General features: G+C 34.2%; 1 protein-coding gene across 2 annotated transcripts; it reads left to right on the top strand.

The window, feature by feature from the left end:
• Nucleotides 1-1,055: 1,055 nt before the first annotated feature.
• LOC144971002 (exosome complex component 10-like) lies at nt 1,056-22,905 on the top strand. 2 transcript variants are annotated; one of them, XM_078911279.1, is made up of 21 exons: nt 1,056-1,284; nt 2,035-2,168; nt 3,666-3,786; nt 4,958-5,059; nt 5,577-5,742; nt 7,094-7,151; nt 7,350-7,425; nt 8,199-8,453; nt 8,916-9,106; nt 10,146-10,302; nt 10,514-10,662; nt 11,086-11,248; nt 11,562-11,694; nt 15,083-15,192; nt 16,411-16,485; nt 17,476-17,514; nt 17,991-18,099; nt 19,155-19,342; nt 21,033-21,309; nt 21,746-21,813; nt 22,763-22,905. In XM_078911279.1, exons 1-21 carry the CDS (start codon nt 1,078-1,080, stop codon nt 22,832-22,834), a joined length of 2,850 nt encoding a protein of 949 aa, XP_078767405.1. In that variant the 5' UTR covers nt 1,056-1,077; the 3' UTR covers nt 22,835-22,905. The 2 variants fall into 2 exon arrangements, with proteins under 2 accessions (XP_078767405.1, XP_078767406.1); XM_078911280.1 differs by lacking the exon at nt 17,476-17,514 and having other exon boundaries at nt 1,133-1,284.
• The last annotated feature ends 1,030 nt before the right edge of the window (nt 22,906-23,935 follow it).

Here is a 23,935-nt window from a genome sequence, read left to right as displayed (position 1 = left end):
AAAAATAATTGAAAACTAAAATTCAATTCATACAATCAATCATTCATTTACTCTTTTTGAGAGTGTCAGTGATAACTTCCATCATGCTCAAGGCACAGTTGAGAAAAGGTCGGCCTGTGACAAACTGGGCCTGTGAAAAACGGGGCCTGTGACAAACTGGTCTGTGACAAACGGGGCCTGTGACAAACTGGGTCTGTGACAAACTGGGCCTGTGACATGCTGGTATGCTTCCAAGGAAGAACAATTTTATAAAAAAAAACAAAAAAAAAAAAAAAAAAACTATCATATTTGGTATCAAAATAAGCAGAAATTATTGTAGTTATAACACAAATCATGCATAACCATGCTAATCAGTGATATTTGTACAAGACATTATTTTATGAGTGTTACCTTTCTTTTGTGCATAAAGGACAGTAAGCAAAATCTTCGGAAGCATACCAGTTTGTTTGCTTGCTGCCATTTAGATGGGAAGATACAACGTAATGCACAAAAGAAAGGTTACACTCATAAAATAATGTCTTGTACGAATATCACTGATTAGCATAACTATATTTTAATTTGTGTTATAACTACAATAATTTCTGCTTATTTTGATACCATTTTGCCGGGGTGCATTGCTTGTAGTTGCAACATTGCATTTTTGTCCTAATGAGTTAGAGAAGGAATAACTGTTCAATGGCTTTATGAAAAAAAAAACAACAAAAAACTACAAAAAACTATCATATTTGGTATCAAAATAAGCATAAATTAGTGTAGTTATAACACACATTAAAATATAGCCATGCTAATGAGTGATATTTGTACAAGACATTATTTTATGAGTACTTTTATTTTGCGCATTACTTTGTATCTTCCCATTACAAGGTCAGCAAGCAAAATCTTCCGCCTTGATAGTGGGCAATAACGATTTTCTTTTAAGTCAAGAGATGGTAGAGGTGGAGGAGGGAGGATAGATTAAGTAGGAGGGAGTGAGAGAGGGAGGAGCAGGAGGAGCTGCAGTGTAATCAAAAATGATAGAAGGCCTTCTACCATCGTTGGGTAACGACACCGAGAGTAGCAGACGAACCCTCTTCGTTGATGTTTATAACTACTCACTTTAGTATACAAGAACTCTTCCATATAAAATATCACTTAAAGTCCAGTGTTTTTCTTCACACTACACACACTGCATACTACAAAACTACTAAACAGAAAACAGTCAGCATGGATAACGAAGAAACGTTTGACAAAAATGATGAGAAATCCCCTATTCCGGGTTTCTCCAGCATCAACGAGTTTTCTCAGGTATTTCAATGTGATGCTCAATGAAATGTTGAGGACTTTGACCTAGATACTAAAGACAGAGGTGCGCCTCTTCACTGCTACGACTAAAGGCAGGTCAAAAATCGAAGACCAGTTCTAGAGTCTAGAGTCACCACATACAATAATAATATTATTCTCACTATTTTTATTTTCTTTTTCGATGGCCGAATGGCCTATTAATTACATACGTCTGCGTCAGATTATTTTCAATGTGATATTTCAAAAGGTTTTAAATATTTGAAAAAAAACAACAGGATGTTTGCCTCTCGACTCGAGAGGATTAAAAAAATTTGAACAGTAATCTTCCACTTCTCTCCTCCTACTCATACACTCCTAGTTCTGGAATATTCATTATTTATTAATAGAATATTATCTAGTGGAAGATAGTGTTCAAATTATTACTATTATGGAGAGAGAGGAGAGAATTCATTTTGGTTTTTGTAGGGTCAGTAATACTAATACTAATAATTGCTTGCTAACCTCGAGATAGGATGGCATGGTAGTTTATCGCTGATTAAAAATTCCCTTAACCTAGTCAATCCTTGCTGGGAGAAGATCTTAAAGATGAGAGGGATTGAAAAATAATAAAAAAGGAAACAGAAAAAAAAAACTCAACTGGACCATTCACTCCATGTGATTGGAGACGTCTACGAATTGAGTCCAATTATCAAAAATGCCACATGTCTCACTACCGTGCTCAACATTTTACATGAACTTTTTTGAATTCCTCAGAAAACTTTAAAAGCAGTTCTCCAAGCAACAAAAAGTTCCAATGACTTGCCAGTGGGCGCGGACTATGACTTCTACACTACATTTAGCACAGTCAGAAATGTCTTGGATATGGAAGGGCAGAGAATTCTTGCATTGTAAGTATTATTATCAGGTATGCAGTGATGCCCAAAATTCTTGTTTCCCCAGAAAAAATTCTGGTCTGGAGCAAAAAATTCCGGGTTTCGGACAACTTCCGTCAAATTCCGGTGAAGTTAGATTGATCCAAGGATACCCACAACTACTCCAAACACCACTTCCACATCATCATCACTACCATTACTACTAAAACCACAACTACCATATCATCACTACCACTACTACTACAACCACCACCACCACATTATCATCACTACCACTACAACTACAACCACCACATCATCATCACTACCACTACTACTACAACCACTGCCACCACATCATCATCACTGCCACTACTATTACAATCACCACCACATCATCATCATCACTACCACTACTACTACAATCACCACCACATCATCATCATCACTACCACTACTACTACAACCACCACCACCACATCATCATCACTACCATTACTACTACAACCACCACCACCACAGCATCACTACTACTACTACTACTACTACTACTACTACTACTACTACTACTATTACTACTACTACAACCACCACCACCATCACCGCATGATCATCACTACCACTACTATTACAACAAGCACCACCGCATCATCATCACGACCGCTACTATTACAACCAACTCCACCACATCATTATCACTACTACTACTACAACCACTACCACCACCACAGTGTGCAGTCACAGATTATACTTTCTAAGTTTTTAATATATATGTTGTGTGCCAAAACAAAAATGGGGTTTGAAAAGATAGGCATTAATATTATGAATCATGAAATCTTAAAAGAATTCGAATGGTCTTTAAGATGGGTACATGTACAATGTTCAGTATTGTATCTATACACAATTTTTAGAATGTTCGGATCTTTAGGGGAAAAAAATCCTTTAGTGTGGACATGTTGGAGTGTTTTCTCCTTTATTGTCTATTCACATGACATCAAAACAAAGAACGCTTAAAGGATATTTTAGGGGACATGGAAAAATTTCAACAAATTTTGAAATAGTTTTAGGTCCTATATAAGGTGTGTGGGCATAATTTGTATAATGATATTTTTGATTTAAGCATATTTTCATTGACAAAAGATTGTGTCAAATAAGGCTTGTGACGTGTCCATAAAGTGTGTGACAATAAAGCTACTTCAACTCTAGCTGGAAAAGAACTGAACTGAGATTTACATAGGGGTTCAATAGAATACTGTGTGGTAATGGAGTATTTTGTGCATGAATTTTTCATAATCTGGGGATATATTGTATGATTAGTAATGATAATAATAATTATGATAATCATTTTGTCTTTGTTGTTATATTATTATTATTATTATTATTATTATTATTATTATTATTATTATTATTATTATTATTATTATTATTATTATTATTGCTACAACTGTTATTATTATCATTACTATTATTATTATTATTATTATCACCATCATTTCTTTTATTATTATCATTACTATTATTATTATGTAACAGGTTGCAGAGAATACTCCGTCATCAGCTTGTTAAAGGCAATGTTGGTCCTGGGGCATCCATGGATTTGGAAGAAAGGTTTGACATCTTGATGGATGTCAATGATCAGATATTGGAAAGAGCTGTAAGTTAGGACCTGCCATTCATACAGTTGTTTGCAGGCCAATCTTGTCCAAATTTGCTTTTTTTTGTTTTGTTTTGTTTTGTTTTTCTTTTAATTAAACAATCATTTGTGAAAAATTGTTATAAAAAAAAAAATGGAGGCGTGATCAAAAAGAATTATGCTTTATATATTCTAAAGGATTTAGGAAATGATTTATAAAGGTAATGGCCGAGATCATGGATGCTGAGTTGATGCAGATTTTTATGTCTTGAAATTAAGATTTAATGGTGAAATGTATAGATTTTTTATTTTATTGTGTGTCTTGTGTAAGTTAGAATTCAAGTTGATGAATTAGGTTTTTCTTTTTTCTTTTTTTTTACGAAAAATGTTTTATAAAATCCTTATTCCTGATTTTAAATTTGATCACAACAGTAATAATAATGATGATGATGATGATGATGATGATGATAATAATAATAAAGATATTTTGTAATAGTAATAATAATATTTACAGAAATTAAAAAAAAAATAATGATGAAAATATGAATTATAATACTATTAATATTAAATTTGATAATAGTATATTTGGACCAGGATACGTCATTTACTTTTTTAAAGAAAATAAATTTTCAATCTATTATGACTGGATTGATCAGTTAAATAAACAAAAAAAAAAAAAAAAAATCAAACATACCAAATCATCTCTAAATAATCGCCATGAAAACAAAAAAGGCAGCTAGTTTAATGCATCATCTTCTACTATTTGCTATAGGGTATGGTTTCAAAGGTTACTCACTTTTGCTCCTCTGTAACCATTTAGCTTGACATTTTATGACTTGGTTGTTAATTGTATTAATATGAATACCATTAGTTTATGGCTAGGTATGTATTGAAGAACAGATTACTTCTTGACAGATTGGTGTAATGGCAATTAGCAGTAATAATGTACATCTAATGATTAGTAATCAGACATACAAAGAAAAACGTTTAATTTTCTCAGCTAAATTCTTTGATAATGCTCGACTTCACTCCAAGCAGGTCATATTCTCTTACTGTTGTAAAATGTGAAAGAAATGAATCAATTAAAGCGAAAAAAATTACTACTTGATAACTTTCCAAAATTGTATGAAAATTGGTTAATCCTGTTATGCATCGTTTATCAACATTCATTAAATATCTTTATCTCATACAGGGGACTTTGTTAGACGAAGCATCTGGCTTGAGGAAACAGGAAGCCAAATTGGTCTTAGCCTCCACTCCAAAGCCAAAAGTGTCAACCAGTTGGAATAAAAAGGTTAACCACACAGTCTAGCTTTGCTAGAATATGATTTCTAGATAATGGAACGAAATATTTGTGATGTGTGATGATTGTATTGGTTTTTATAAAGACTTTCTTTGCTGTTGCAGCTGCCATTTAAATGAAGAAATTTCACAACTCACTTCTCTCTCTCTCTCTCTCTCTCTCTCTCTCTCTCTCTCTCTCTCTCTCTGTCTCTCTCTCTCTCTCTCTCTCTCTCTCTCTCTCTCTCTCTCTCTCTCTCTCTCTACCTCCCTTTATTTCTTTTCGCCATCTCATATTCTCTCTTATGTGGGAATTAAAAAATAGGAAATAAAGTCCATTTAGATATTATTTAGCCATCACAATTTGATCGCTAATGTTTATTACAAGACTGACAGACTTTCTTATAGTCATTCCAAAGTTTTTCACAGGAATAAAGATATTATTGAAAACTGGGCCAGTCAAGATCTTGAATGTAAAGTAAAGCATGGATTTTTTTTTTTTTACTTTTCCACTTGATGTCATGTCACAGGTTGACACCCCAACAAACACAATGAAGGCTTCAACTGCATATCGACTGCTCACTGCTCGCAATATCCAGCGTCCTCAGCTCAAGTTCAGGGACAAAATAGACAATTCCAATTGTCCTTTCAAACCTGTGATAAAAGACAAACCAAATGCCCTGAAGTCCTTAGAAGGTTAGTTTTATTTTATTTTATTTTATTTATATTTATTTTTTTTTCTTCATGATTGTAGTATCCCTGTGTTGCTATAAGCTTTATAATCCCAGAAAATGTATTTGTTTGGATTTCATATTCTTTTAGTATCATTGGCATTCATAATAGGTGGTTAGTATGTCAGGGATGAGGTAAATATCTTTGAGATTAAGTTCATCTTCTTAGTAAAATAATCCTAATTCAAAGTCTCAAAATGTATTCAATATTATTATACGTTAGCAAAAAAAAAAATTATATAGATATTTTGTTTATTAAAGCAGATGAACTTAATGAGGATAATGTTGTTCAGTATGTTTTGTCTCCATATTATTTGATTGCCTATGCAGATGATGTCGACTTTATTGGATCAACACCAGCAAATATAGACATCATACAAAATACCCTCATGAAATATAACCTCCAAGTCAATGCCAATAAAACCGAATTTACAACATTATCGAGGAACAAAGAGGAATGGAAAAGAACAAAGAAAGTTGGCTCACTAATTGGAGACATCGAGGATGTACAAAGAAGAAAACAGCTATCAAACGCCGCACTCAGTAAACTCACCAATGTATGGATTAGAGGTGACAAAATAAAGAGAAAAACCAAACTGAAACTGTACCGTGCTCTTGTAAAACCGGTACTTCTGTATAACTGCGGCACTTGGGCGTTGACAAAATCCGAAGAAGAACATCTGGATGCCTTCCATCGCACACAGCTAAGAAGGGTACTGGACATCAAATACCCAAAAAAGATCTCAAATGAATCACTCTATAAGATCACAAAAGAAAGACCAATCTCCCTTGACATTTTACAACAACGATGGCAACTTTTCGGTCACATACTACGCAGGGACAAAAACATACCAGCTAACCAAGCCATGTCGGGATACTTCCAAAAACACGGGAACCTTTTCAGAGGAAGACCGATCACAACACTCCCTGTGATCCTAAACAAAAACCTCACAACACTTGGACAAAGCATTAGTCTCATAACGGCAGGGGACCTTGAAAATCTGAGAACCCTAGCAGAGGACCGGCAATATTGGAGACACCTCACACAGGAAATACTGGAAACAGCCAAGGCGACCCGATCTTTCGGTCGAGATGCGAAAGGCATCTAAGGAAGGAAAGGGATTATTTAATTTTCAAGATTAAAAAAAAAAATTAAAACATTTTTCTTATCCGCATGTAATCGTTTGTTTCTAAGAAGACAGTTCATGGTATTGCAATGAATGCAAACTGTCGGTGATATGCTGTTTTCATTATTTGTTGTGTTTATTTAGAGTTTTAGATTCGTTCAATTTTTATTATTATGCTATCTTTCCCAGAGAGTTTGAGATTACCGGAGACTGTCACAATGGAGGATACAGCCATGCCAGACTTTGTGTAAGGTTTTCAATATCTTTTTTTTTTTTTTTTTCTTGGGAATTTTTTCCCCCCATTAGTTAAAACATTTTATTTTTAAAAATCTGTTTAGGAAGAATTTTTATCATATTCCAAGCAATTACTTGCTGCAAATGGGTGAAGTTAAAATGGTTGGTGGCTGTGTCAACTCAGAAAGTCCCCTTTCCTTTTTCATTTCAGATATCCCCACCCATATGCCTTTGAGTTAGAGACATTCTCTCCTGGACCTGATTTGCTCACTAAAGGCAAGCCTCAGGTATGCATATGTTTTAATGAAAATAAAATCACTTACAGTAGTCTACCTAATTATGAAAATAGCTTTTGCAAATGTCCATATTTAGTTTTGCTGCGTTTGATGCATTTGGTGCTGCTTTCAGTGAATGTCAATGTCAATAATCAATTCCTGACTAGCGGGTGGTTGGATGGGAGCATCACCCTTGAATCATATACCTATGATGTTCGCATGGGTGTACGATCCGATAGTGATGTCGTTTCTTCTTCTCTTTACTAGCCTATCCTGCTTCTTTGGTTTGTGATTGTATTTTTGACAGGGGATATTTTTTTTTCTGTAAATCTTCTGCCTGTTTGTTCTTGGTTATTTATAATTTAGCTTATATCTTTAGGTTATGATTTTGATTTACATTTGTACTATTTTTGTTAGATTGCTTGTCTTTTTGTTTCAGCGGTCTCTCATATAACCTCATTTGTGTTGGAAGAGACCTAAAGCAATAAACAAACAAAACAAAAAATTCCTGACTTGTGACTGCAAGTTACAGTGAAATCCATGGGGTTTTGAACCTTATAGATGATTTAGTGACATGGTCTCTTAGCTAATACTGGCATATTGAACAACTCCCTTTTGCCAAACATTTTATTGTTTCTCTAATGTTTCCCTCATTAAGAAGGAAGTGTTATAGTTTGTTCATCAATAACTGCTCAAGCATTTTAGGCATGCTTATTATTATGGCAGTATGTGTGGGCTGACAAATGAAAAGAACTTGTTTTAAATTCATATTTTTTGCATTGCAGGAACCTCTTTCTGTATCATCGACTCCATTGATCCACGTGGATAAAGCAGATCAACTCAGGAATTTGTTGGATGATTTGAAGAAACAGAAAGAAATTGCAGTGGATTTGGAGCACCATTCTTATCGCAGCTTCCAAGGTCTGACATGTCTGATGCAAATCTCCACTCGATCACATGACTACATTATTGACACAATTGACCTCAGGGATGAGTTACACATTCTCAATGAGGTTTTCACAAATCCAAAAATCACTAAGGTCAGTTGTCTAATAAGTACCTTGTAGATAGTTATGTTAAAATTTTGCATGATTGAAAGTGATTATTATTTTTAAAATGTTTTTTGGGAAACAATATATAAATTATGTATTGTATCTTCTTGACCTTTGAATTGTATGACGACTTATATTTTATTCATTATTGAGTAACCCCAATTAAATCTGATTTTAATTTTAAGCCCTTGATAAGATTGTGAAAGGAGGGTGAAATATTGCATGTTAATTTTTAATAGAATTGCTTTCTTAAATTTTGGGTTTTGACAACTGGAGCTACAGAGTTACGTTTTTTTTTTTCATTTGGAGGTCTGATGAGGTTTTTTAATTTTTTCTCTTTTCTTTTTGTTTGTTGTTAATTCATTATTTGTTTTTTTCCACTCCTAGACACAAAATGTGTAGAGTTATTTTTGGTGCATTTATACAGCTTGTGTTTATAATTTTATTTAGGTTTTCCATGGTGCTGATTCAGATATCAATTGGCTTCAGCGAGACTTTGGGATTTACATTGTAAACTTGTTTGACACTGGTCAGGCAGCGCGTGTCTTAAACATGTCTCGATTCTCGTTGGCTCATGTCTTGATGCACTATTGCCGTGTGGAGGCAGACAAACAATTTCAATTGGCAGACTGGAGAATAAGGTAAGACAGTGAAGTAAAGCTGAAAACAATCAAAAAAGTTTTGTGGAAGTGCACTGCAATGATTTTTAGTTAATTCTTTTTAAAAAAAATATGCTGGGTGGGGTCTCTTGACCTCCCATGGTGGGTGGAGAGGTCATTGTTGCTGTGTCTTCTGTTCCCCTATATTTGCTTTTCCAGGATTCTTTCTCTCTTTGATTGAGATTACTTTGTTTTGCCAGGACATTTTATAGAATATTTTTTAAAAAATGCAGAAAAATAATACAAATTGAGCTGGCACATCTGAGACTTGCTTGACTAGCCTGTTCTTTTTTTTCATCCTTCACAGCTATGAGGCCCATGGAATCATTTTGTCCTTGTATCTGTAGCACTAAACAGACAATAGCAATTGCTTTCTACCCCTTTGGTAGGATGCTACTCTAACAGTTACCCAATAACTGGACAAGGGGGGGGGGGAGGTGTCAGAAAAAATCGTGGCTTTACCTGGGGTCACCCCATTCCCTTTGGGTGTGGTTTGAGTGCTCTACCAACTTAGCTATCAGGTCCACCCTTTTCGAAACATGGTGTTGATTATCAAATTCTAAACAAATAGTAGGCTGAAGATATGTTATGAGCCAAAGATGTGCAGTGTTTAGTTCCTTATTTAAAACTTTTATTCATTTTTCCTTTTCAATACTTTTTAGCTGTTAAAAAAAAAGTTTTAGATATTGTCAAAGCTAAACCATTACATGGCAGTCTCATAAATTTTGAACAAACTTCCTTTGTATATATAAACCTGCCATATGAATACGACGACCTTTGGAGCCAGTTTATGGTGGTTTCTTTAGAGTTAAATAGACAGCAGAAATTGCTTGCTACCCTTTAGATAGTATGCTATCTATCATGCACTTTACACCAGATCCGATAGTCCCAGACACCCAATCTCTGCTGGGTTTACAGAATGGGTAAAAAAAATTGATGACACATCCTTTACTTTTTAGTCAAGTGCTCTGCCAATTTTTTTTCTTTTTCATTAGACTCTCTTACTTGCTTTTTCTCTCAGACCACTACCAGAAGAGCTCATAAAATACGCAAGAGAAGATACACACTATCTGTTGTATATCTATGACTTAATGAGGAATCAGTTGTTGGATTCAGGGAATGACCAAGCAAATTTACTGCAGTCCGTACTCACACGCAGCAAACTTGTTGCCTCACAGGTAAGACATATATATAAAAAAGACTTATCATTACTTTCTTTTTCATTTCAGTCAATATGCAGCCTGGTTTGTATGCAACATAATGGTAATTAATAAAGACAAATTTGAAATTTAGCATTTCCCCTTAGGGAAGAATAAAGGACATTTTATTTCTTATTCCTATTTAATTATTTCCCTCTTGTGAAAGTTGCATTTTCTTTTTTTTTCACAGGTGTATCGCAAACCCACATTCAAGGATTCAGACTATCTTGAGCTCTATAAAAAGAGTCGTAAATTGTTTAACAATCAGCAGTTAGCAGCTCTTAAGGAATTGTTTAGGTGGCGTAATGGGATGGCACGTATGGAAGATGAAAGCTTGGGGTAAGATATTGATCCCTTATAATCACATTATTATTAAGTTAAAAGTTTCTGTCACTATTACTCCATCAAAGTAAATTTGATAATGTTTTCGTTGGTTAAATGTGTAAATCCATTGAAATAGAAATTATTTAATGTATGCATGTTTAGACCCATTATTATCATATTAGTTTTAAAGTTAAAGCTTATATCATGAATATGTCAAGGCAAATTTCATCTTGTTTATTTCATATTATTGAATTTCGTGTAGAAAATCATTGAATGTATGTGACATATTCTGATTTTTAAAATATAATTGATATTTAGATGTCGCAGTGTTTTTCAATGCTTATTTTAACATTTTAAATGGAAGTAGCTTTCTTCATTTGAATGTTTTAAAAAAGTTTTGAACTTAAATTTTATCTAAACTGGCTTCTACTGTTTCAGATATGTCCTACCAAACCATATGTTGCTGCAGATTGCTGAGATCCTTCCCAGGGAAGCCCAGGGTGTTTTGGCTTGTTGCAATCCCATCCCACCTCTGGTGCGACAGAATTTACCAGAGCTTCACAAAATGATCCTTCAGGCCAGAGATATCATTCTGGCGAAGGTTGGTAAAGAGACTTTAATGATTTTTTTCTTCTCTTTTTATCGATAGTATCTGAATATTGGAGATAATAAGTTTTTCACTCAAATCCATCTCTGCCTCCTCTTTTTTTAAATTTCTCTAATTTATATGGATTAAGAATAAAAGATTTAAATGCGTTTAGATTTTAACGCATATCGCTTCAGCATCCTAATATTAATAAAAATAGATAATCATACAGAATTTTATATTTTAATGTTATTCTGTTCAATAACAATGGTATACTTCCTTAGTTGTATCAATTTAAATATTTACAGCCGTAAATATATCGTTACAGGCAGAGAAGATTATAGGACCCCAGCCTTCACTGGCTCAACACCCTAAATATGACACAGAGAGTCTGTTGAATTGTCGTCATGACATGACAAGACAGGGAGAGATGGTTGCTGATATAGAGAGAAATATTGCTGGTTGGTTTTTCACATGTTTTATTTTTTAAAATGAAATGAACAGATGTATGATACTGTCGTGTTAAAAAAACCCGTACAAAAATGTTTTTAAAAAAAAAATTGTCAATACAATTCAATATGTGGGTTTCACATATTTTGCTTCCCATCTTTCCGTGATAGTAGAGCCCACATACCGCCAGCGGTCTGTCTCTGTTGTTCACAATATTGTGGATGCCATTCAGATCTGATTCTGTATGCATTTTTTTTTTTTAGCTTGTCAACAGAGTGGTTTGTGTGTATGTTTTTTTTTAAAAGTAGTCCTTCAGAGCCATCAGCCCATGGAGCCAGAGTTTATCCCGGTTTTTGTATAGCGTGAAACGGACAATAGCAATTGCATGCTATCCTTTGGATAGGATGCTAGTATATCACAAAGTACTTGTCACCAAATCTAACACTCAGCTACCCATTCACTGCTGGGTGGTCAGAAAAAAATCTCGTCTGCACCCGGGATCGATCTTGGTCCGTTTGCATTGCTCTACCAACTGAGCTATCAGGACAACCTGTATGTACGTATGGTCAGAGGCAATAGCTTCAGGTATGAGTAGGATGCTTATTGCTTTGATGTCTTGGTCTTACGTTACGGGAAGAGTGGTGGTCAGTTTTCCTCTAAATGTGATGCCTGATTGGAAGTACTTGTCCATAGCCAGTTGAGCTGCTGTATTTCTGGCCTTTTTCAATACATGACTGAAATGCTGTCATCTTTGTCTGCTATTTAAGAAACTTACTGGTGTTGCATCGTTTTCATGTCCTCATTTTGGATCTTATCTGAGTAAAACATAGAGAACTGTATTTTTAATAGTTTATGGTGGAAGGCATCAATCGAGTTAATATCCTTTTCTGTGAGTACCCAGGTGGAGCAGTTATCAGGGCTGAGAATCTTCCGCCTAAAGGCGGATTTCCGCCTAAATGATAGTTTATCTCCGCCCTTCCCATCACATTTCCTCCTTTTTCAAATTTGCCGTGTCAAATATTTTCCTCAAAACCACAAAATCACCATTATGTCTTATGTCATATTTTGACACCTGTGCTCAGTCTCGTGAAATTTGGTGACGGTCCCGTTTTTATGACGTTGGGCCAGACAGTATGGCACCAGATGTCACAATTGACACAGAAGACCAGTATTGTTCTTTGATTAGTTAGTTGATGGTGGAAGGGGATGGACAAATGGGTCTGGATTTTTCCCCCCTGTTGTAGGTACCTATTGCCTTTTTAATCTCTCTCTCTCTCTCTCTCTCTCTCTCTCTCTCTCTCTCTCCTCTCTCTCTCTCTCTCTCTCTCTCTCTCTCTCTCTCTCTCTCTCTCTCTCTCTCTCTCTCTCTCTCTCTCTCTCTCTCTCTCTCTCTCTCTCTCTCTCTCTCCCCTCTCTCTCTCTCTCCTCTCTCTCTCTCTCTCTCTCTCTCTCTCTCTCTTTTATTTTTTCCCTTTGCCTTTCTTTCTATTTCTCTTTTCTTCTTTATTTTTTTTTGGATATAGAATTCAAAATGTCAATACATAAGTTATTCTGGTAAAGAAGTCTCTCCTCCCCCCACCCCTATCTCTCTCTCTTTCTTTCGCAACTATCCATTAAATCATCTGGTATATTTATATAGAGATGATATATTAGAACAAAGCAATGGTGATTGGCTTAGTTTAATCTTTTTTCTTTTTACCTTTGGACTATGGCTTTAAATTTGAGATATTCTTGGGTTGTATTTATAAGCTGAATAACTACTAGGTTTCTTTGCTTGTGTTTGATCGATAGACCGAGAAATTTTCCTCCTTTTTGACAAATTGCTATTATCATCACTGAATATAAAAAAAACACTCACCAAAACCACTACATCAACATCCTACCACCGCTACTATTACAATCACCACCACATCATTATCCCTACCACCACCACTACTACTACAAATAGCACCACATCATCCCTACACCATCATCCCTACCACCGCTACTACTACAACCACCACCACACCATCAACCCTACTGCCACTACTACAACCACCACCTCATCATCATCCCTACCACTACTACAACTACAACCGTCATCCCTACCACCACCACTACTACAACCACCACCAAACCATCATCCCTACCACCACTACTACTACAACCACCACAACATCATCCCTACCACCACTACTACTACAACTACCACCACATCATCATTCCTACCACAGCTACTAAAACCACCACCACCCAATCATCCATACTACTACTACAATCACTACCTCATCATCCCTACCACTGTTATTACTACAACCACCACCTTATCATCATCCCTACTACAACCACCAAATGTTGTAATTACACTTTCAACTTTTGAATTCCACCGAGTTGTGTCAGAAATTGCTGCAAGACAAATTTTGGATCGCATCTCAGTAAATTTTAGTGAAATTCAAATTTATAGGTTATGGTCGCATGAATGGGTCATGATCTTCATGATGAAAAATTTCCTCCTTTTTTGTGACCAGTCATTCTCACCCCTGACAGTTATACACGAGCATGGGCAAAAACAATAGGTAATCGGGTTGGTAATTTTTAAACATTCCTTGGCATTCCATGAAGGAATAGATAATTCATCAAACAAGATGTCTGATGTCAACAGGAATCACTCATGTTGTCCAAATGAGCAGATTGGGGGTTAATAATCTTGCCCAAGGAAAAAATGAAAGTACCTGAAGCAGGGCTCGGACCCGGGATTTTCCGGGTCACAGTGCAATGCCTTAACCGCTCAGCCACTTCACCAGTGGGGTTGGTAGCTATGCAATTGCATTGTACAGTCTGACCCGTCACTCCTGGCTGATTTTATGTCTGATATATGTTGCACATTTTTTAAGGCAGCATTGACTAATTTATTTCTTTCATTGATGTCATCGCAATCTCCAAATAGGGACTCAAATTTGCAGGTTGACTCTTATTCTTTTTAAAATGAGTGACCAACAACTTCAAAACAGTATTTTGTCAGAATGATCTAGATGCATAAAATGAGCTATAGAGTCATAACGATCAGTTGAAGAAACAACTCACTCTTTTCATTGCTGGCATTAATTCTAACTCAAATCATGTAAGTTATACTTGAAATCAGTTTTAAGCACTAGTTCATCTCAGCATAATACTATTTATTGAGATTACTGGTCAAATTATAAAATTTATTAGTACATGGTTGATACTTATTTTAAAAAATGTGATCTTTAGCAGTCACTTTTTAAAATAAAAAAAAATACAAATTTTACAAAGTACCTATAGATGTGGTAGGCAGTGAAAGATCCATAATGGTGGATTAAGTTGGTATTTTCAGTGCTTTTGAGTAATGTAAGGATTATCATTTGATTAACACATTCATTCCATGTCTTCTCCCTTCAGAAACAGGTTTGATTGCCAACACGTTATCCCTTTTTAGACAGGACAACTGCGATATCCAAATCAGCAAGTCACCGTTAATTTCAGCATTTTCACCCAATCAGGAAAATAAGGTAATGTCAAGCAGTGTAAAGAATTTTCCACAGCCAAGTATTTAATCAATATATATCCCAAATTATGCCTTTTTATATATTTGTGACCCATCACATGAAGAGGCTATGTGGTCTAGTGGTGTGACACTCGACTTTGGAACAGAATGTCCTGGGTTTGAGTCCCGCTCTGAGCGGTGCAAAGTTGAGTCCTTGAAGAGGACTCTTTACTTACATTCTCTCACTATACTCAGGTGTAAAATGAGTACCTGACTGTTAACAGCGTTGTTATTGTTGGAAAAAAAATTTGTAATATCTCATAATAAGCATCATGTTTGGTCCTGCATGTTAAATGTTGCTACTGGCTAGGGACCCCTTGTAAATCAGTCTGAGCACATTGAGTGGATATTGCCCTATATAAATGCTCAAGTTTAAAGTTTAAAGATCAAAACACACTCTCCTCAAATAAAAGCTTTATTTCGTTTCAAGTTTTGTAAGGTTAAGCTTAGAATTCAAATTTGAAGTTGAGTTTCCTCCCCACATACTGGTCTTTTGACCTCCATATAGTGGGCAGGAAGTCACTTGCTGTATCCTCTATCCCCCTTTATATGTTTTCTGAGTTGCTTTCTGTCTTTGTGTTAGAATGGGATTACTTGGTTTTGTACTCCTGGGCTGAATGGAAAATAGTCAAATGTATCGTGCTAGTTTTGAGAGGAGATATTTTTTTCCCTGTAAATCGTCTTCCCGTTATGTACTGTTATATTTTTTGTTTTGAATGTTCAATGGTTTGTAAACATTTGAGAATATTCCTCTTAGTGGGATTCTGTCTGGATGAGACTTTTAGGTGATCTCAAACTAAGTACCCTGATAGTGTGCTTTTGGGATCTTCATCTGTTCCCTATTTGAACCATTCCCCTTTGTTTTACGTTTTCTCTTGTAGTAAAACCAAAAACTAGAGGTACCTAAGTGAGTCCATAAAATGGAGAGAAAGATAAAGGGAGTAAATGTGACTCATAAGTCAGGGAACAACACATAACAAATGACGTTTCGGCGTTTGGCCTTTTTCAAGTAAACATTGAGAGACTTACGAAAAAATAAAATAGACTGTTGTTTGTTTTCGTCTTATGTTCTAGCAAGTTTCCTTTTGTTATAAAATGCTTTGTGCCTGAAGTTATTGTTGTTATTATTAGTATTATCATCATTTCATCATCTTCATTATTATTTATTTATTTTCCATTGCAGATATCAGTAAACAAGACAAATACTGAGGCACTTGCAAACAAAATCAAGTCTCTCTTTACTAATCCGTTTACGAAGGTAATTGTGATTTTACCTGTAACTATTTATCTCTGATATGAAACCTATTTTGATCCCACCACGCCCCCCCCCCCCCCCCCCCCCCTCTCTTTCTCTCTCTCTCTCTCTCTTTCTCTTAGTTAGGTCCCGGATCAATTCAATTCAATTCAAAATGTCTTTATCATCATAAATACTCTGCATATTACTGAGAGTTCATAGGAGTAAATGCAAATAAGAAATAAAAATAGATAAATATTAGATCTTGATGATCTTTCTTTGACATTTAAATTATTATACATAGATCTAGGTAAATATGGAAATTAAAATTTAAAGACCCACTTTAATAAATTAAAAAAAAATCTTTGGGTTAAGAAAAACTGTAGTCAAAACAATAACGTTTTTTTTTTTATCATCCCACAAAGATAAAAGACTAAGCTTTTTAAATTGGATAAAAGAGGATGTTTCTCTTATGAGTCTGGTAAACTATTCTACAGCACTGCATTCCTATATTTAAAATATTGTTTTTCGAATACGTTAGTTTTGGGTCTCGGATTTGGCTCCCCGGGCACTGATATTTAAAAAAAAAATGTTATTAAAAATTTTTTTAAAAAAAAATCTCACACTTCTCTCTTTCTTGTATTTCTCATCATTAATAATAAACACTTTCACTTAGTAATTATTAGTAATTGAATTCACACATTGATTTTATTCTTTCCCTTCAGTCACTTAGCTTAAACCAAAATTTACCTAAACTGAAATAAATGTTTAACCATATTTTAATGCTTTTCATTGCATAAAATCAGCAGACATCACAAATAAATTTAATCTCGTAAGAGGGAGGTATTTACCTTAGATTTAGGCTACTTAATTCCCCAATCTCTTTTTTTTAAATACGACTTTTCACTAATGGGTTAAAAAAACAACATTTGTCTTCCTTCCTTAAGTTTTATATTTATATACTTAGATTTTTAGGCTTTATATAATTTATACCCATTCTATTTCTCTGATTAGTACTTGGCAACAAATTCAAACAGTCCTGTAAAACCAGAAGTACGTATGATCACTTCTTTTTAAAAATTAATTCTAAAAGCATGACATGCTTGGGAGGTAATTTAGCAACATTATGTGAATTGATATGCATTTCCTTGTTTTTTTTTGTTGTTTTTTTTTCCATATTAAAATTATAATGTTTTCTTTTTCAATTGAAAATCATGTCATTAAAAAAAAAAAGAGCTTTGTAATTTACTCCAGTGAGAAATACAGTCATCAACCACTATGTTTTCATGTTAAGTCATCTTCATTTTTTGAAAGGCGATGCCATAATTTATTGTGATAATTATAACTTCTTCATTTAGAATGAGCTCAACAAAAATGATCCCCTTTGTTCCTTCTATTTATAGACATAAATGCTGCTCATTATAACAGAAGAATCTTCCAGACAAGGAGGGAAAATAGTAATTAAAAAACAAAACAAAACAAGAATGCGAATGTGTTGGTTTAATTTAATTTAAATCTGTTTTTCACAGAATAAAGAAATGTGGACATTGAAAAGCTCAACCAATAAGAGGAAACCTGACAAAGAGAAAGACACAGGGGAAGACAAAGTTGATTTAGACATCTTTACTCCTGAATTTGGTATGACAAAGCTTTATATCTTTTTTTTAGAATAATTTAATTTCTGTTGACAGCATTTTTGCAACTAAAAAAAATTGTCCTTTATGAATTTTATATTATTTTGAAATGCAAGAAAATGAATTCAGTAGTTTGCAAGATAAATTTTAAAAAGGTTCTCAGGAGTGCTCATACGTTTTGATTGCAGACTTACTTTGAATAGTACAACTACTCCCAAATTCCTTTTAAAAAAAAGAAAATTATACACTCCAGCACGGTTTCCTAAATTTCCTCAGGACATGCAAAAACGTTTGAGGAAACCGTACATTGCCATGATGTTTGATGGGGAGGGGGTGTGGCTCAGCGGTATGGTCTTTGATTTGTACCCGAAAGATACCTAGATTGGATTTCCACCATGTTATGTGGCTGTCAACAAGCCACCTCTCCCTAGCTCAATTTGCCACGTTGTGCTGCGGCTGACACCTGGGCTATTCCAGTCTTACTTTTGAATAAACCCAAAGACCAATTTCTGCAGGAGAATGAACAAAGAGAACTTTGTCATTATTTATTTTATTGATATGTTACAAGGGGTTTGTGTAACGCGGGGGGGGGGGGGGGGGGGGGGGGGGTGAGTGGTCATTTACGTAGCGACAACATCATACCCATAAGCACATAGTGGCGCGTGGCATTGAAATTGGAACTAATGGCGAAGTGATGAAAATATGCAGAGAGGTGTGGTGGAGTGGTTTTGTGTCTCTGCGTGTGTATTATACTGCATACACATATGTGCAGTGTAGATAGATTCACACGATACGCACATAAGTAACTGTCAATATCACAGTACCTAAGTCATATATATATATATATATATATATATATATATATATATATATATATATATATATATTATATATATATATATATATATATATATATATATATATATATATATGACAAGACCAATTTAATGTTCAAATTGACGGAGCATTTGTTGTTTGGTGATATTTAGAATAACATCATTTCATTTCTTTTTTTAAAAATGTCATGTATTGTAATTTGTTTTCATTTTTTCATCCCAGCTCCTCCTACCAAAAAACGTAAGGTTACAATCAATCTTACATCCTCATCGTCAACATCAAATCCTTCTGGAAGCGGTAAAACGAAAAGTATATTTGGAATATCTGAAGTAAGTGACCAGACAGCCAAGAGCAATAAAGAAGATGTTAGGAATGAAATAACATCTAAGCTACAGACTCTTAGAGATGAGGTAATATATAGTATTGGGTTCACAATCAAGCAAGTGGGGTGTAAAAATTCATATAAAAAATGAAAACAAGAACAAAACCAAACACATAACGTTTCAGGCCCAAAATCCTTCCTCAGCCAATAACAAAGACAGTAAAAACGTTATTTCTGTTTTTGTTATTTGCTGAGGAAGGATATTAAACCCAAAACGTTTCGTTGTTGGTATTTTGTTCTTTTTTTCTTCTTTATTTTGAAGCTATTATATTTTTTTTACATTCCTTTTGTTAAGTTCATAGTTACCAGTAGCTAACCAATTCACTTTGACATTTTAAGTGGGTTCAGATCTTTTTAGATCTGAAGTTGTTTTAAATCAAATCTACAGTATTGTAATGGACTAAAATCAATGACTATTTGACAGGAGACTTATCCAAGTTTGATTTATTGTCAATATAATCACTATGGTTACAGCATCCCTGTCATGGAGCACTGCTTGTGGTTAGTGCTTGTCAATGAAAATGTGCTTCAGCTGTTGATTGGTAGGAGAAGTGCTAAAGACCTTACTGTCCCCGATAACCTGCCAAATGCCAAAATGTCACTGTAATTTTTCATTGTTGGGTTATGTTAAAGACAAATTTTTTATTCCTTCACGTCCAATAAATATTGATGAGATGAATGGTAGAATATCAGCTGCTATTTATATGTTGGACAACAACATCCTGAAACATGCTTTGGAATTTCCATATCGGTTTGATGTTGACTATGCTGCATTTGGCGGCCACATTGAACACTTGTATAACAAAAATTAAAATCTTTAAGGCTTGTACTACACACGAGTCCAAGCTAGTGCATTCTATTGCTTTTATTAAAAATTAAAAATTAAATATCGAGTGATAATTTTACCACATTCTTGTTTAAAGCTTATACTCATCAGCTACTTCATGGAGTGGAAAAAGTATTATTTTTTATAATTAACATCACGATAAGTAAAAATGATATGTTAAAATAAATTTCTCTTGTGTTCGCAATGTTAATTGAAATATTGAATATTGAACAACATAACAATAAATTTTTAGATATACAAATATCTAAAGGTGATCAGTGAAAATGTTGAATTTTGAAAGCTATTTATTGGAGGTAATATCAACCTTGTCTCTAGTTACATTACATTCATTGATATCAACCTTGTCTCTAGTTACATGACATTCATTGATATCAACCTTGTCTCTAGTTACATTACATTCATTGATATCAACCCTGTCTCTAGTTACATGACACTCATTGATATCAACCTTGTCTCTAGTTACATTACATTCATTGATATCAACCTTGTCTCTAGTTACATACATTCATTGATATCAACCTTGTCTCTAGTTACATTACATTCATTGATATCAACCTTGTCTCTAGTTACATTACATTCATTGATATCAACCTTGTCTCTAGTTACATTACATTCATTGATATCAACCTTGTCTCTAGTTACATTACATTCATTGATATCAACCTTGTCTCTAGTTACATTACATTCATTGATATCAATTCCGCTTAAATTTCAGAACGATTTTATCCATTTACTTTTTTTTTTTAATATGAATCAAAATAGTGGAAACATTTATCTGCATAATTATTCTTCAGTCAACTGTGTTAATAATAATTTATTTTTTTTTGTATTTATTCTTTGATTTTAAAACTTCTTGTTTATCGATACACAGGTTGCAAAGGCGAAGAAACAAATGAGAGAAGTTAAAGAGAAGAAAAAGAAAGATAAATCTAACAAGACGAGTAACAATGGTGATGCTAAACAATCTAAGTCACAAATTGAAGAGAATAATGAAGACATACGTGAAGAAAAGAAAAATATAAAGGATCAGTCGTTAACCAATGAAAACACCAGTCAAGAAAAGAAAAAGAAGAAAAAGAAGAAAAAAGATCACCATGAAAACTTCGAGGGATTTGACTATGAAGCAGCAGAGAAGCAGCTTAAAAAAGGTAATTTACTCAAAACTTGCTCCACAAAATTTTTAGTGAAGAGTTGTAAAAAAGCACAATGAAAGGAAAAAAATTGGAGCATGTTCTTGAATAAGATAACAAAGATGTATGAAAATATATTGGAATAACATTGTAGGTGGCATTCGTGTATGTCCAGAAAACAAAGTATGAGGTTCGATCCCTTTTCATTGACAAGTAATATTTTTTTCCCTTTTCTGCTTTTTTCATCACTTATCATACAAAAACTAAGCCTGGGATTCACTAGAATTATAAATTGGTTTGCTGTTTATATATAAAAATGATATTTTTGAATAAAATATTTTACTTTATTTCAATCGCAATAAACTATTTTCAAATACAAAATTCACTTGTCATGCTTTATGTGGAACATTTCAAGTTCAGTGTAATATAAGCTGATAAACTGCTTTTTCAACAGAAGCATCTGATGCCAAGAAGCCTGACATCTACAATCCTCGCCTGCCACAATGGGACAATAAGAAAAAGGTATAATATTTCACTTTATTCTCTGACAAGTCAAATGTAACAAAAAAAAAAAACAAAAAAACTTTGTATGTGTTGGAACTTTTTTAAGGTCCAACATGGCACATGGAACATGGTCTAGAGTCTAGAGTTGATCCAATAAGTGGATTTCTTTGACTTTTATTTGAGAATAGATGCATGTCACACTTTAGGAATCCTATGTGAGCTTTTACACTGATCTTCTCAATATGGTATTCCCATGCTACTGTTTTACTGAGATTATGAACACTGTATGTAGAACGTCAATCATTTCTGATCTCACGTTGATCCAATAAAGCAGCTTTCTATCAAGATAATGGAATTGGAATATTAAGAAACCCAGTGGTGTCTGGAGGCACTTCAGCCAGTGTCACAAGATCGCCATAACAACTGCCTAAGTCCCAATTATGTTATTAAACCGGATGGCTTAATATCAATTAGGAATAGTCGACTTCAACTAATTTTCATGACTAGTGATGATGCCTGGTTTTATTTCCACTTTTTCGGTTTCTTTTTATTTTTTTGACTTAATTCTTTATTATTGACTAGTTCTTTTATATTGCTCAAAACAATCTTCTTTGTTTTGACACAAATTATGTGTTTGATCAACATGGTATTAAAGCTGCTTGCCTACAAGGTTTGACCTAAGACAGTCAGTTGTTATATTTATTTTGTGATTTTCATATTCATTTACCTTTGTATTCACTTTTTGTGTTCAGGTAAGGCACAAAGATGATCTGTCTTGGTTTTGAGATTGTACTTATTCAAGTGATTTGTCCTTGATCAAGTTTGGTCTAATTTTGAGATCTGATGACAACACTTTGTCATAGAATAGCTAGTGGCCTATTCAGGTTATCAGTACTTTTCTCTTGATTTACATTTGAAATTTAGTAAATATTGTTCTCATTTTTTACCTTTATTTTTTTTTTCTTAGGGCAAAAAAGGCAAGGAGGACAAGTTCAAAGGAAAGAAGAACAAGGGAGGTTCAGATGATGTGATGAAATAATTGAAATTATATTACAGACTTTTTTGTTTGTAAATCTTTCATATGCCAATTAAATAATGCATAAAAATGAATAACGAATGTGCCAGTTTTGTTTGTTTTTGTTTGTTTTTGTATGTTTCATCAGAGAAAATTAATAATCATATTCTTTGGGGAGTTCGACTCTTAAAATTCCACAAGTAGTTGTAGGATTTTTAAAAAGTCCCAGTCTGTAGTATAGTATAGGTGCTAGTTTCTATCAAAAAGCGGAAACAAACACCTGTTATGTTGTTACAAACCACCATAATGGCGTAACCAAAATACAGTCAAGGAGGGATATACCGACATCGTCGGGGCTACGGTAAAATGTTGGTATAAGCGTGGTGTCGATATATCAGTTATTTAATAAAATGAAATTGAAACAAATGAGAAAATGCGGGGTATAAACAAGGGAAGTCAATCATGATCTGGTGGCTTTTAAAAGAAACGATTTTGAAATTTATGATGATTCACTTTATAAGACACCTAGTGGAAGGGAATATAACCATGTCTCTTGGACAGTCATCATAATGTAAACAATGGTAGTGATTGGTAAACATAATAAACTACATAGATTTCACTATCGATGGCATGTGTCGAAGTAAAATTCCCTTTGTTCTACACTTCATTAATAGACCCAACACAGAAAACTATGTGTAAACTTAAATGTTTATAATATGATAAAATATAAATGATAATACAGTAGAACATGAAAGTAAAGTACTCGGAAATAGCGAGTAAAATCTAAATCCCCGTTTTTTTCTCTTAATTAAGTCAATAAAATTAGCATACAAGTAGCGAGTATGAAAAAGGGGTCAACTCGGAAATAACGAGCATTTCCTGCCCCAGCCTAGGACTTCGAACGAAGTAAAGCAAAACACCAGACAAGGGCGATTTAAATATTTTTAGCCTAGCCTCTTTTCTTTTCTTATTTTTCGTTACAAGTAATATTACATAGTAGCCTAGTCTAGAGTACATAGTAGGCGAAACAAATTTGGGTGGGGGTTGGGTGTGTGTGTTTGTTTGTGTGTGGGGGTCAATTATTCACCCAATGCGGTGCCACGCGACACACGAGGTAAGTACTGG

Source organism: Berghia stephanieae, chromosome 4 (assembly GCF_034508935.2).
Source record: "Berghia stephanieae isolate SIO BIC M18660-M18661 chromosome 4, UCSD_Bste_1.3, whole genome shotgun sequence".
Taxonomy (NCBI): domain Eukaryota; kingdom Metazoa; phylum Mollusca; class Gastropoda; order Nudibranchia; family Aeolidiidae; genus Berghia; species Berghia stephanieae.
The sequence above is the reverse complement of the archived record's forward strand: the minus strand, read 5'-3'. Positions and strand labels throughout refer to the sequence as shown.